The sequence below is a fragment of the Electrona antarctica genome, assembly GCF_951216825.1.
Source record: "Electrona antarctica genome assembly, chromosome: 6".
Taxonomy (NCBI): domain Eukaryota; kingdom Metazoa; phylum Chordata; class Actinopteri; order Myctophiformes; family Myctophidae; genus Electrona; species Electrona antarctica.
Window position 1 is genome coordinate 54,948,065 of NC_136811.1, and position 15,848 is coordinate 54,963,912.

The 15,848-nt window shown below is 45.7% G+C and overlaps 1 protein-coding gene across 1 annotated transcript in view; it reads left to right on the forward strand.

Annotated features, from left to right (window-relative positions):
• The window catches only part of tg (thyroglobulin), a gene marked incomplete at both ends in the record, with an annotated part of 55,521 nt that overhangs the window by 16,382 nt on the left and 23,291 nt on the right, over positions 1-15,848 (forward strand). Inside the window, 16 exons of the mRNA XM_079503859.1 lie at positions 392-520; positions 780-857; positions 952-1,067; positions 1,307-1,418; positions 2,063-2,224; positions 2,720-2,911; positions 3,624-3,751; positions 3,905-4,055; positions 5,549-5,710; positions 6,606-6,749; positions 7,388-7,552; positions 9,067-9,171; positions 9,786-9,901; positions 12,779-12,884; positions 13,501-13,728; positions 14,752-14,922. Coding sequence (XP_079359985.1) covers positions 392-520; positions 780-857; positions 952-1,067; positions 1,307-1,418; positions 2,063-2,224; positions 2,720-2,911; positions 3,624-3,751; positions 3,905-4,055; positions 5,549-5,710; positions 6,606-6,749; positions 7,388-7,552; positions 9,067-9,171; positions 9,786-9,901; positions 12,779-12,884; positions 13,501-13,728; positions 14,752-14,922 — 2,265 coding nt within the window. The remainder of the gene's footprint in view (positions 1-391; positions 521-779; positions 858-951; positions 1,068-1,306; positions 1,419-2,062; positions 2,225-2,719; positions 2,912-3,623; positions 3,752-3,904; positions 4,056-5,548; positions 5,711-6,605; positions 6,750-7,387; positions 7,553-9,066; positions 9,172-9,785; positions 9,902-12,778; positions 12,885-13,500; positions 13,729-14,751; positions 14,923-15,848) is intronic.

Sequence of the window (15,848 nt, forward strand, 5' to 3'; positions counted from 1 at the left end):
ACACCTACTGAAAAACTACTTTCTGGCCTTGACAGCCCATACATTCAAGCAGAAAAGTTGTATTTGATTGCATTAAACGATGTTAAACGACATTAAACTCACTTTTCCACTCGATTTGCCACTCAATTTTGCCATTCACTTTATGCATGTCCATACCCTCTATAGTACAATAATTGCCTCGACACTATAATTAACAAAGTGTGCATGTGTCCTATAGACGGATTAGACGCTGCTTACGGGCCTGTTAAACGTCAATGGTTTTCATTCAAACAGTGGTCGAGGGAACCACCAGTGGTCATTGAGGGGGTTCCAGGTGGTCCCCATCAGCTAAATGATGGAGAGTTTGTGTGTGTGTGTGTGTGTGTGTGTGTGTGTGTGTGTGTGTGTGTAGCTCTCCAGTGGTACTGGCGTAGAGATGGCAGCGCGGCAGAGAGCCAGAGGCCAGCAGGCTACCAGCCTTACACGCCACAGTGCGACCAGCGAGGAGACTGGCTCAGCACCCAGTGTCACCCCAGCACAGGTCTGACGCGCGCGCACGCACGCACGCACGCACGCACGCACGCACGCACGCACGCACGCACGCACGCACACACCTTCTCTTACTTTTCGTTCTTAAAATACTAGGGGTGTAACGATATAGTAACTGCATTGAAAAATCTATTTTAATTTCAAGAATGAAAGTATATCGAATTGTAACATATCGTATCGTTTTGCAATGCAAATCATCGATTGTATCAATACTAAGTACTTGTGCGTTTGACCTACACCCGTGCACGTAGGTCAATGTTGGTGTGTTGAGGAAGATGGACAGTACATCCCTGAATCTCTGACCAGCCGTTCCAAAACTCTGCCCAAGTGTAAGTTTACAGGCATGCGCACGCACGCACGCACGCACGCACGCACGCACGCACGCACGCACGCACGCACACTCATTATGTGTGCATCCCGCAGGTCTGTCTCGCTGTCAGAGGAGGCGTGTTCACACTCTGCTCTCTGGTTGGCTGAAAGGCTCTGACATCACGTCTGATGGACATAATACTACTGGCTACAGCGCACGCTGTGAGGAGGTATGTGTCACGTGCACGCACACACACACGCACACTGTGAGGAGGTATGTGCCACGTGCACGCACGCACGCACACGCATGCTGTGAGGAGGTACGTGTCATGCACACGCACGCACACACGCATGCTGTGAGGAGGTACGTGTCATGCACACGCACGCATGCACACACACACGCTGTGAGGAGGTATCGTGGAAGAACCGACGATCCATACCATTGTTGTGATGTGTGTTTTGTTCGCAGAGCGGTCAGTTCTCGGTGCTGCAGACAGAGGGCGATGCAGGCTGGTGTGTCAACCCTCTGACGGGAGAGGTTCTGCAAGCTGCGACGCTCGACCCTGCAGGACAACTCACATGTACGACATACATGCTGTGAAAATATGAGGGGAACATTTTGAAATGCGGAATATGTGAATATATGCAGGGTTTTATGTGATTTTATGCGGTGAAATATTCGGGAACTTTATTAACTTTACTAACTTGATTATGCGCCCTTTTTGAAGGGTCCAATATGTTTTTATATATACCATGTGTGTATGTATTGTTGTGTACTTTGCTGTACTTTGCAGGAGCGCACGTTGGTCAGACCAGACGTACTAACAGTCTGACATGCAACAGCCCGACAATTATGCGTGGCCGGTTAAGAATAACCCCTGGCTCCCAACATGCGTGGCCGGTTAAGACACATAAACGTGCGTGGCCGTTGAACACTCGCATGACTGTAGTATGGCCAGGTACCACACAGGCTGACTTCAGGTCAAAAAGACCTGGACGGAGAACCTTCTGAGAACTTCACGGGCAAAGATAATCAACTTAAAAATCTCAAAATAGGTCAGAAAGACCTCACAGACACTCTAGTGTTAATACACATGCGTGGCTGGTTAAGACTCACCCATGGCTACCGTATGTGGTCAGGGTTAGGTTAGGGTTTGGGGTATCGGACTAATGCCTGTCGGACTGTCAGTACGTCAGACCAAACACGTGCACCCCTCCTCCTCAGGTCCCAGCTGGTGCGAGCTGCAGGGAGCTCTCTGCCAGCCGGACGGAAGCTTCGCCCCGTTCCAGTGTGACATCACTTCCTGCTGGTGCGTGTCAGAGGATGGACAGGAAGTGGGCGGGACCAGGAGGAGGGCCAGCGTCAACGCACCCATGTCATGTGACCGTGAGTCTCCTCCCCCCCCCAGAACGTCAGCACCATGCAGTGTTGAGTTTGACAGCAAAGTTTGATTTAGTTTTAGTCAATAGTATTTTGGATAAAATTCCACTTTTTCCACATTTTAGTCATATTTTAGTTATCTGCAAAGTTTTAGTTTTAGTCTAGATTTGGTCGACTAAATATCATAAGATTTTAGTCGATTAAATGTACTGTGTGTATTTGGCTGAGCTCAACACCTGAACGGAACCAAACAAAAAATAACTTGCCTTTTAGTTCTACTGGATCTCTTCTCAACTCGTCCCTCCCTGACATTTCAATTGTTGACGAAATTATCAACAAATTTAGTCTTAGCTTTTAGTCATAATAGCTTAGTTTTTATTTAGTTTGTCAGTGAAAAAAGGTAGTCGGAAAAAAGGCAGTAGTTTGGTCATAGTTTTAGTCGACGAAATCAAGACTGCAGACAGTCTTTCACAGTTGTCTTTCATGTCTCTGTCTCGGTAGGACCCGTCTGTCCTCACCCCATCATTACCCATGGTGCACTGCTCTGCAGCACGCCGACAGGCGGCAGGCAGAGCTGCGACCTCGTCTGTCACCGTGGTTACCAGAACGCGCTTCCCGTCGGCAGCTTCCTGTGCGCGCTGGAGGGCCAACGCTGGGACGCAAACACCCCCCTGCTGGCCGCAGCATGTCAGAGTAAGACCCTAATCTTATCCTAACCCATTTTGACCTGGGAAGGATTCTACAAATGTCTTCTAAATCATGACAGTTTTCGGAAAAACCCTATGATTCTATGTCAGTGGTTCTCAAACATTTTCATGTCAAGGACCCCCAAACTTATATGTAATTGGCCGCCAACCCCCATCTGAAAATATGTTGTTCCAGGGACCTCCCAGAAGCAAAGATTTGAGTTAAAAACTTTGGCTCTGAAAGAATATATATTCAAAGATTTGCGCCACATTTTCACGATTTTTCTATCGTTTTCATCGACTTTTCATCATTTTCATGCTTAAAACACAAAAAGGGGTTCCCGCCCCAAAATGGGTTAACACAACCCATGCCATATTCAATAAATCTCGTATATAGAGCTTAAACCCACCCGGCTGTGACAAGACAAGAATTCTCGCCTTTTATTGCTTTCCATTAATCCAGAATTAATTATATTTACCGTATTTTAGCTTCCCGTCGCTATAGGCAACGCTTGCTTCCATCGTTTGACGTCATCAAAATCCAAAAACGTGTGTGTGTGTGTGTCTGTGTGTGTGTCTGTGTCTGTGTGTGTGTGTGTGTGTGTGTGTGTGTTTGTGTGTGTACGTGTGTGTGTGTGTACGTGTGTGTACGTGTGTGTGTGTACGTGTGTGTGTACGTGTGTGTGTGTGTGTGTGTGTGTGTGTGTGTGTACATACAGGATCCCAGGCCTTCCAGACGGTGCGTTCTACAGCAGAGATGTCTCTCTCTGTAGACGATCATCAGTCCTGTTCCTCCATCAGCTCCAACCTCACAGCTCCACTCACCACTGCTGTCTGTTCACTGAAGGTTAGCCACGCCCCACACACACACACAACGCGTGGATTCTGGGATTCAAGTACTTAACTAACAATGTCACCATCTGTGTGTGTGTATATGTGTGTGTGTGTGTGTGTGTGTGTGTGTGTGTGTGTGCGTGTGTGTGTGTGTGTGTGCGTGCAGCTGCCTGTGTCAGGTGACTGGGTGACAGTGTGTGACGACTCCTCGGTGCACGTGCAGTGCGACAGCGATGACATCATGAGGTTAAAGGTCACGTGGGCGGCCTCTCTATCTGACCTCCCGACCCCTGACCTCCCCGACCTCCACGATGTCGGTGAGCAAACAGATATCACTATAGATGATTGACAGATATCACTATAGATGATTGACAGATATCACTATAGTTGATTGACAGATATCACTACGGATGATTGACAGATATCACTATAGTTGATTGACAGATATCACTATAGATGATTGACAGATATCACTATAGATGATTGACAGATATCACTATAGTTGATTGACAGATATCACTACGGATGATTGACAGATATCACTATAGTTGATTGACAGATATCACTATAGATGATTGACAGATATCACTACGGATGATTGACAGATATCACTATAGTTCATTGACAGACTATAGTGTAACACGGCCATTATTGGGTATATAACATTAACATATTATACAACAGGTAATTTTGAGGAAGCAATCTGATTGGTTGAAACAGCCATCTAGCCGTGCTTCAAACGAGCATGATGGAACACCTAATCAAAACATAACAATCTCGCTGCTCTCCCAGAGAGCAGCCGGTTGGGTTGCTCTCCCAGAGAGCAGCCGGTTGGGTTGCTCTCCCAGAGAGCAGCCGGTTGGGTTGCTCTCCCAGAGAGCAGCCGGTTGGGTTGCTCTCCCAGAGTGCAGCCGGTTGGGTTGCTCTCCCAGAGAGCAGCCGGTTGGGTTGCTCTCCCAGAGAGCAGCCGGTTGGGTTGCTCTCCCAGAGAGCAGCCGGTTGGGTTGCTCTCCCAGAGAGCAGCCGGTTGGGTTGCTCTCCCAGAGAGCAGCCGGTTGGGTTGCTCTCCCAGAGAGCAGCCGGTTGGGTTGCTCTCCCAGAGAGCAGCCGGTTGGGTTGCTCTCCCAGAGAGCAGCCGGTTGGGTTGCTCTCCCAGAGTGCAGCCGGTTGGGTTGCTAGGCTAGCAATTGTCTTGGAACATTTTCGGTCGTAGTGTCTACATCTGTCACAAATGTTTTTTAGCGAATATCTTAGTTATAGTGAAATTGAGTTGACGTGTTTTTTTAAGGGTAACTGTTATTATTGTCATTAATGGCAATTCTGCGCTGCTTACGGAACTCGCTTATCGGTTCGATACGTTCCTGCAGCAACGCAGTTGTGCATTAATGACAGTAAAGCACATCCTCTCGTGTAATATTGCTTAAGTGATCATTTTAGCTTTTTTTTGGGCTATTGTATCGTTTACTTATGTGGTTCTCAACCAATGAGGGAGAGTTGGTAACCCAATGGAACCTTATTAGTTATTTAACTCTTGAGTGTAAAATGACACCAAATGGATTCTTAATCGTTACGCTCTCAAGAGTTAAATTATTGTTAAACATCTGCATTACTTAATTTACAAGAAGTCTACACAATTAGAGAATGTTGTAGAATAATTGTTATTGTGATCAACGTTTGCCTGTTATCTCTCCTAATGGTACCAACATCAATACAGCATGGAATCGTGGACACAATCTTATCCGACAACACACAACAAAATAAGTTATATTGTATCGTTTACCATGTATCTGTAATGTTGTTCGTTTACCAGGTGTGTTCCTCAATGGGAGCAGGCTGCTGGCTGCGCTGCAGGGGCTTCTGGGTAATCTCCTCCCCTCGCTGATGACATCAGAACCCCGGCTGGTTTCCATGACAACACCAAGCTTTGGCTGTTCCCCCGGTTACCGCCTGGACACCGATGGTGCAGGCTGTGGTGAGTCACTGTTCCCCTGCTGGACACTGATGGTACTGCAGGCTGTGGTGAGTCACGGTTCCCCTGCTGGACACTGATGGTACTGCAGGCTGTGGTGAGTCACTGTTCCCCTGCTGGACACTGATGGTACTGCAGGCTGTGGTGAGTCACTGTTGCCCTGCTGGACACTGATGGTACTGCAGGTTGTGGTGAGTCAATCCCCCTTTTTGAAACTCCGCCCTAAACACTTCCACTTGGTTTGAGCATAGATATATAAATAATAGAGACGGCACTGGATGGGAGGGGAAACCTGGTGCTGTCTCTATTATTTATTGCATCTATGCTCAAACCGAGTGGAAGTGTGTAGGGCGAGTGGCGAGGGGATAGTTTCAAAAAGGGCCAATGACTAAGCTGTTTTGGAGTGCTGTGATTTTTTATTTTCTTTACGTATTTATTTATAACCCCATCGAAGATGTCACTGGTGGACGGGTCTCCAAACTGACCACAGCCCTCTTATAGACACATACTAGTAGGAAAATAATTGGGTAGCATTTTATCATGAACATTAGTGAGGACCAATTACATGAAGGTAGGTTGAATAGTTGTGAAGTGGTGCTTTGAGGTTGAGGAACCACAGCTTTAACCCATTTTGGGCGGGAACCCCTTTTGGTGTTAGCATTATGTTATGCCTTAGCTATTGAAAAATATCAGATCTACAAGCTCGTAGCGCGCCACTTGGTGGCGCGCTACGAGCTTGTAGGTCTGCTAACTTTGAAAAATCGAAGAACGACTGACACAGAAACATACAGTAGCTTTTTCAGAAAACTGTCAGGATGTAGAAGACATTTTTTTAGAATCTGATCTCAGGTCAAAATGGTTACCGTCTCTCATGTCGCATGTCTTTTTGCCTCCGCAGTGGTTTGTCCTGCCGGGACCTCCTCCGCAGAGGGGGCGTGTCTCCTCTGTCCCGAGGGGACCTATCAGGAAGAAGAGGGGAGGGACTTCTGTCGCAGGTGTCCCCGGGGCAGCTCTGCCATTGGAGCGTCGTCTGCCAGTCAATGTGAGCCACGCCTCCTCTATAGTGGTTGAGCTTATAGGGGGCGTCGAGCCGAGAATAGCAGATCTACAAGCTCACTACATGTCGCACTGTGACGTGTCGTGAGCTTGTAGATCTGCTATTCTCAGTGTGCGAATTCCCTACTCTCCAGATTGTTTTTGTCGATTTTTGACACATGTGCAAATATGGTCATGTAGGCTACACTGCAGTATGCAGGTTTTGTCAATAAAGACATCAGATAAAGAGAAAGTAAAGGTCAGCTACTTGCTAAATTTAAGAATTGAATAGAGATGCAAGATATAGAACTTAGGACCGATATCCATCTCCGATTATTTGCAGGGTACATTATTGGTTGATACAGATTACGATACCAATATATTACATTATTGTATTATAATTATGTACAGTTTACTTGAACTCATTGCTGAATTTCTCAATTTTTCATTTTTATTTTGCTGGTGAAAGTACAGTAAGCCCCTGATTCATTCATACTTAGTCAGAAGGTTAGACGTTTTATTTTAATTTGACTTAAGCATACGTACAACATCAACAGATGCGTTGCTTTTAAATTTGTGTGTGTGTGTGTGTGTGTGTGTGTGTGTGTGTGTGTGTGTGTGTGTGTGTGTGTGCTCGCACCTCAGGTGTGACGTCGTGTCAGAGGCGGGGCTTACGGTGTTCGGGGTCAGGTGACTTCCTGCCGGCTCAGCCTGACATCCAATCAGGAGGCTGGAGGTGTGTCTCCGCCCAGGGAGACGATCTGGTCTGGACCAATAGCAACGAGACTCTCTCCGACGAGCAGTGCACAGGTACGCACACACGGGAGCCAATCACAACGAAGCATGCGTTTTCGTTTTAATGCTATACCGCCAATTCTGGAAAAAAGAAAATACTCTTTTGTTTTGACTGAAGTCGGTGTCTGTGTCGCGCTCCGAAAATAGCCGATCTACAAGCTCACAACGCAGCACCGAGTGACACGTTGTGAGCTTGTAGGCCGGCTGATTTCAGGTGTTGCGATTCCAACACGGCATGCCAAAAATACATTTTAGTCGACTAAATCACCTGTAGATTTAGTCGACTAAAACTAGACAAAAACAAACATTTCAGATGACTAAATTAGGACTACAACTAAATGGAATATCTATCTATGGCAATAATCAAAAGCATAATAGACATATAGTAACACCATTCACACACATCTGTAATTTATCATTTCTGACAGGCATTTGCCCAACGAAGATGCTAAAATCACACAAAACATCAATGGCATCAATTCACAAACTACAGACCCATCTCTCTGCTTTCACAATTTTCCAAAATACTTGGAAAAATGATTATATGATGATATATGATAAATGATGATAGCTTTATAGATAAATGTGAAATAATTAAGTAACCACCATAACCGCAAGCACGGAGCAGCGCATGTTCTCCTAACCTTAATCCGATCGTTGTTTCCGCATGTCGGTCCTTGGTGTGTCGGATAAGTGTGCACAACCAACCACCTCGATTAGCTGTTCCTGGGTCAGTTCTACTCACTGTGTGTGAATGTGTTTCAGTGCTGTCCAGGTTTGAAACTGTTCCTGGGTCAGTTCTACTCACTGTGTGTGAATGTGTTTTCCAATGTGCTGTCCAGGTTTGAAACTGTTCCTGGGTCAGTTCTACTCACTGTGTGTGAATGTGTTTTCAGTGCTGTCCAGGTTTGAGGCTGTTCCCGGGTCAGTTCTACTTACTGTGTGTGAATGTGTTTCAGTGCTGTCCGGTTTGAAACTGTTCCTGGGTCAGTTCTACTCACTGTGTGTGAATGTGTTTTCAGTGCTGTCCAGGTTTGAGGCTGTTCCCGGGTCAGTTCTACTCACTGTGTGTGAATGTATTTTCAGTGCTGTCCAGGTTTGAGGCTGTTCCTGGGTCAGTTCTACTCACTGTGTGTGAATGTGTTTCAGTGCTGTCCAGGTTTGAGGCTGTTCCCGGGTCAGTTCTACTCACTGTGTGTGAATGTGTTTTCAGTGCTGTCCAGGTTTGAGGCTGTTCCTGGGTCAGTTCTACTCACTGTGTGTGAATGTGTTTTCAGTGCTGTCCAGGTTTGAGGCTGTTCCTGGGTCAGTTCTACTCACTGTGTATTATGTGTTTCAGTGCTGTCCAGGTTTGAGGCTGTTCCCGGGTCAGTTCTACTCACTGTGTGTGAATGTGTTTTCAGTGCTGTCCAGGTTTGAGACTGTTCCTGGGTCAGTTCTACTCACTGTGTATTATGTGTTTCAGTGCTGTCCAGGTTTGAGGCTGTTCCCGGGTCAGTTCTACTCACAGTGTGTGAATGTGTTTTCAGTGCTGTCCAGGTTTGAGGCTGTTCCCGGGTCAGATCTTCTCACTGGAGCTGAAGACACAGACATTCTGTCAACTCTCAACACTGATCTGGTAGCGTGTGTCCAAGGTAACTCTCTCTCTCGCACGCACGCACGCACGCACGCACGCACGCACGCACGCACGCACGTACGCACGTACGCACGCACGCACGTACGCACGCACGCACGTACGCACGCACGCACGTACGCACGCACGCACGCACATGTACTTTTAATATCTTTTGGAAAATGAAAAACGTAATACAAAATTAATAAATACAACAATAAATTATTACAACATTTAATAAAAACACGGCCCTCTCACGTATTAGGAGGGCATGCAGTGTATGAGTCACCAGAACCAAGGACAGGAGTTCTCAATGAATCTAAGTTACAATGTATTTGTATTGTAGGAAATTCGGATAAAATGAACATCTAGTAAATTCTGAATCGAGCAACTTATACGCTGTCTGGAATGTTCAGTATAGATGATGATGAAATGATCCAACACTTTTTTGAAAGTTACATATAATCCCTTCAACCTCCATTTCTACTCACAAGCTGCATGTGGAACTTTTTACAGACGGGACACAAGCCCCCTTTGATGTCTACATGCTCTGTGTGTATGTGACAGTTTCTGTGCACGTGCCCGCTCTGTGTGTATGTGACAGTGTGTGTGTGTGTGTGTGTGTGTGTGTTGCAGCGTGCGCTACAGAGCCGTCCTGTCATCATGTGGCTGTTTTCACAGAGGAGGAGCAGAGACAATGTCAGCTGTACAGCACACACACACTGAACACACGCTGCAACACCTCCACACAGGTGTGTATGCACACACACACTGAACACATGCTGCAACACCTCCACACAGGTGTGTATGCACATGCGCACGCACGCACGCACGCACGCACGCACGCACGCACGCACGCACCAGGCATTTCCTTCTCAGCACCTTCCACTGTCTGGTGTGTGCCAAGGAGGTTCCTGAAGTGAGTTAACCAGGTGGTCACTCTCTCTTCTGGGCTGTTTCCTGCCACCTGTCCCTCTTTCGGTCTCTTCCTTCCACACATCTCATTGATCACCCTCCATGACTCGCTGTACTGGAATTCCCCAGCTCTGCGGACTTTTTGCATCAGCTCCTCACCCTTGATTGCCTCCTTCAGTGTCTCGCGTTGTTCTGCGGACGGTTCTTGATCGCATGCTCGACGTGCTTCCTCTACTCTTTGACGTGCTACAATTTCAATTTACAATTTAGGCATTTAGCAGAGGCTCTTAATCCAGAGCGATTTTCATTAAGCAGCTGCGATGACATCCGGGTGTTTCGATCTTGTGGGGCCTCTTGGTCCTCTGCATCACCGGTACACACCTCGCTGTTGCAGCCTCACCCCGTTTACAAAAGAAGGGTTTTTCTCCAGTGTGGACACGCTTGTGTGTCCTGAGGCTCCCTAACATACTACAACTCTTGTCACAGTGTTTACAGACAAAAGGCCTCTCTCTTGTGTGGATACGTTGGTGTGTCTTGAGGTCACCGATCTGACTAAAACTCTTGTCACACTCTTTGCAGCTGAACGGTGTTCCTCTAGTGTGGATACGCTGGTGGCTCTAGTGTGGATACGCTGGTGGCTCTAGTGTGGATACGCTGGTGGCTCCTGAGATTGCACAACTGATTGAAGCTCTTGTCACAGTGTTAAAGATGAAAGGCCTCTCCCCTGTGTGGATAAGATGGTGTATCTTAAGGTTATTTAACAGACTAAAACTCTTGTCACACTGTTTACAATAGAAGGGTTTTTCTCCTGTGTGGATACGCTGGTGTGTCCTGAGGCTCCCTAACTTACTAAATCTCTTGTCACAGTGTTTACAGACAAAAGGCCTCTCTCTTGTGTGGATACGTTGGTGTGTCTTGAGGCTCCCTAACTGACTAAAACTCTTGTCACACTGTTTACAACAGAAGGGTTTTTCTCCTGTGTGGATACGCTGGTGTGTCTTCAGGTGACCTATATGAAACTCTTGTCACACTGTTTACAGACGTGAGTTTTCATTCCTGTATGTGTCATCTGATGACGTCTCTTCACTTCTCCCGGTGTCTTAATTAGACATTAGAAATTATGGCACCCTATAACCATATTCACATTTACTGTTTATCACACCTGCAGTCCGTACTATCTTTATTCCTATTTTGCGTGTAGCTTTTTTTCTTATTGGGCTTGACCCCGTCGTCTTATAACTGCTTGCAGCTATATTTTTGATTGTTTCCACAAAAGGAATGGAAAGAACAGGGGGGGCGGGGACAAGGTGGGGGAAAAAAAATCACACTTGTGTGAACTGAGCTGCTCATAAAACACCTCTGGCTGGCTGCCAGTGGTATTGCAGCTGTTTGCACTCTAAACAGACAGACAGACAGACATACACACACGCGGCCAGCCATTGGAGCAAGTTAGGCACCACTCAAAACAAAAATAACATAAAAAATAAAAGACAAACACAAGTTGGTTTTCAACCCTTTTCATATCAAGGCACATCATCCTTATTCTGTGTTTGAGCCACGGACCACCGTTTGATTAGATTCAGCCTCTCAGACACCACCATTTAATGCCGCCCGGATGCATGGGTATTTTATGAAAACATTCACTTTCACTTCCCCACAAAAAAAATCAGGAAGCAAAATCACCGTATAGCTAATGTGAGCATTGTAACTTTAAAAGTCATCAGAAGCGTTAATATCGTAACCGCGAGATAGCAACGCAAAGTAATGAGCCGCTAACATCGACGTTCTGATCCGAGAAAAACGCTGCTAAAGATCGCACTTACAATGGATGTGGACGGCGGGGAAACATTTCATTGACGGACCACAGCAGGAAGCGAGCGTTGCCTATAGCGACTGGTAAGTTACTACTCGGTAGATATTAGCGAGACCATTCCGAATCAATTAAAAAAAACTCTTATCACGTCAATGGCATGCAGAATTAGGAAAAATCACGTCATTTGGCAGTCAAAGGGTTTTAAGTCCATAGACTTTGTTTGCAAAAACATTGCATCATAACTACCCTAAACAAACATTAAAATCTATAGACTTGGCTGGCCTATGATGCAATTTCTAGCGCCTCTCAAACAGGTCATCGACTAATATAATATACGGCAACCTTCCCCGTGTTTCTTCACTAGTGCGATCCAGAAGAACAACAGTTTGCCGGCCACTGCTACAGAGCTGACAATGAGGTTATATCTTCCCTTCTTCTCTGGAGTCCTGCCTCAAAGCAGACCAGAGGTAGAAAACTGTCGTTCCCTGATGTCATCGCTAGGGACACATGCATCAGTAAGCAGGAACTGGGGATGGCAATGAAGGACCGGGAGGTCTGGCGTAGCATTGTGAAATCCATGATCTCGACCGCGGTCGAAAAATGACGACGATGATTTGTTTGTTTGTCTTTACATTATGTTTGTGCGCACTGCATTCGGGTGCTAAAATGAGTATACTTAAAAAAAATAATGCAGACTTACAAGCATTGATAGTAGGGATGTCCCGATCACGTTTTATTGAGAGGTACAACCACTCCAAGGAACAGCTTTGTCCCTATGTCCGAACCTATGTCCTAACCTATGTGACTATGTCCTAACCTGTGTGTGTGTGTGTGTGTGTGTGTGTGTGTGTGTGTGTGTGTGTGTGTGTGTGTGTGTGTGTGTGTGTGTGTGTGTGTGTAGGTCAGTGGGTTTCTGGGAAATCCCGAGACGGAGCTGTTTGATTGGTTGAGCTGTTCCCCAAGAGTGAGGGGCGGAGGTTCAGATTTGCTGGTTGTCAGGAAGAAAGGTAACCATTATTATATTATATGTAATAATAATAACAATAACATAATACAGAATTTATTATTTGTTTTAGACATTTCAAAATGTAGGCTACTTGTTCAATTCCTGTTCCAATGACGCTATATGCCGTTGTTTTAGCATGTTTGTCACGGTGTAAAACTTTTTTTAAATGGACAGTAAATGAGTACATGTATACTTAGTTACTTACGGAGAGCACTTAATTGCCTGGAAAGCCTTGCACGGGATGAGGAGTGTGTGGAAATCAGATATGGGAGAAGACCTTAAGAGGCGGCTGTGGAGTCAGTACTGCTGTATGGGGCCGAGACATGGACCCTCACAGTACAACAGGAAAAAGCCCTGGATGGAGTCTACACAAGAATGCTACGAATGGCACTATAGGTGTCACATGGACAGACCGCATCAGAAATGTAGAAAAGCTTCTACACTAATCCCTCCCTAACATTTTAGTCTAGTTTTAATTTGTTGACAAAATTGTCAATATATTTAGTCTGAGTTTTAATCGGCATAGATTCGTTTTTATTTTGTTTTCATCAGTGAAAGAAATGTAAACGACGCACATTTTCAGTCAAAAACATGCATGGTTGTTTTTTTGTTTCCAGGTGAGGAGTTCTCCGTCTCGCAGCATCAGCAGCAGAGCTACGAGAGGATGAGGATGACGAAGGCTCTGTCGGGAGTGTTCCGCACCCTGGCCTTCTCCTCCTCCTCCTCCTCCGCCCTCGCCCGGGGCGGAACCTCTGTCACCGACGTGCACCGTTTCTGTCAGGAGCAGTGCAGCCGCGACACCTGCTGCCGAGGCTTCGTCCTCAACCGCAACGTCCTCGACGGAGGTATGTATGTGCGCACGTTGATTGATTGATTGATAGTTTTATTAGACAATAAGATGCAAACAGTACAGGGTACAGTCAAACAGTACAGGGTACAGTCAAACAGTACAGGGTACAGTCAAACAGTACAGGGTACAGTCAAACAGAACAGGGTACAGTCAAACAGTACAGGGTACAGTCAAACAGTACAGGGTACAGTCAAACAGTACAGGGTACAGTCAAGCACAGCATTGGTCCAAAAGGACAGCACCGAAGAAAGACCTTGCGGTCTTGTTTCCATTCGGGTCCCATGCATTCATTCACAATGACAACAGTGACAACAAACATGTTTCTCAAACACATTACATCTACATGTACAGTCTACGTTACCATGGAGATGCCTCTGAGTACACATACAGACGTCTTATGTCGTATGTCTTAGAATGAGCCAATAGGGGAAGGGGATCAATGTCACATGTCCTAGAATGAGCCAATAGGGGAAGGGGATCAATGTCACATGTCCTAGAATGAGCCAATAGGGGAAGGGGATCAATGTCGCATGTCCTAGAATGAGCCAATAGGGGAAGGGGATCAACATCACGTGATTCGCTTATTTGACCCCGGTGCAAAAACTCGGACGTGTGTCTCAGAGAGTATGATGATTATTGGCCGAATCGCCGAAAGTATAGGATATTTGGCGGTCCCGTTTTCATGTTTTCACAACATCGGTGGTTGTTGCAATCACCTCCACTACAATATACTTCACCATATGTTGCGCAAACCCCCCCCCCAAAAAATATAACAGCGTTTAGTGTACGTTCTGTAATGTAAGCTGTGTAGTTGTTTTCACCCCGCGAAAGAATGGCGGATTCGGCCACGTCCCCAAATACCCACGTGTGTGTCTCAACGAATAGGAGACCGCACATGACGCAACGCGTGGCCGGAAGTCGACTGTCGCTCTGGGTTATTAAAAGCGCTTGCCAAATTGTGTGTGTGTGTGTGTGCGTGCGTGGGTGCGTGTCTGCATGTGTGTGCATGTGCGTGCAGGCTCCGTGCTGTGCGGCCTGATGGGGGCGCCGTCAGTGCTGCAATGTGCTGATGAGGACTGGGATGTGATTGGCCAGAGCACGGCGGAGCGCGTGTGCGGAGCGGGACTGACCTACGACCAACAGCACAGGAGCTTCGTCTTCAACTTCGGAGGACAGGACTTCACCATCAGTGAGAACACCGGCCGGCCAAACAGCATTCTAACATCAACAGGGCAAACATGACAAAAATAACTGAAAAATACACAGAAATTACCGATATATTAATTAATCTTATGCTGCGTTCACACTGGCAGATAAAGATACTAAGCTACACAGCATATTCATTTATAGCTTTGTATCTTTGTATCTGAAGTTGAAATCAGCCCAACTTGTAATTTGTAGCTTTTATAGCAGCTGCAAGCGTCGGATGCATCTTTGCATCTTCATGTCGCTGGCTTCCATTGACAATGAATGGTAGACCGTATCTTTGTAGCTTCCAGTGTGAACGCAGTATTTTACAGCTAGCGAAAATAGCAGATCAACGCGTCATTTCGTGACGCGTTGTGAGCTTGTAGATCTGCTATTTTAAATGACATTTTTCAACATGGAAAAGATTATGGCGATGATGACAAAATCATTTCAATTATCTCAAATAGACGATTATGTAATAATTGTGATAGGCCTACTCTCAAGTATGACACGTCTCGATAGGGACGTCAGTATGTGATTGTGATAGGGGTGTAACGATACATTTAACAGCGATACGATACGTATCACGATACATGGTTGACGATACGATACATGGACCATATTGGTTAATTATGGCGACGATTGTTTATTGTTTATTGAATGGATGGATGGGGTACATATAAAATGCATACAAAAAGTACATAAATACATAATTACAAATACATTCAACAAATACATGAAAATACATAATTACAAATTATTCTATAAAATTAAATGCAACATAAGAATAACATTATGGTCATGTGGTCAGCTGTAACAAGTGTTCCTTTAAAGCATATTTGAAAGATAATTTATTTTGTGTTATATTAATGTGAGGTGGTAACATGTTCCAAAATGATATTGATCGATACATAACTGTTTGTTTAA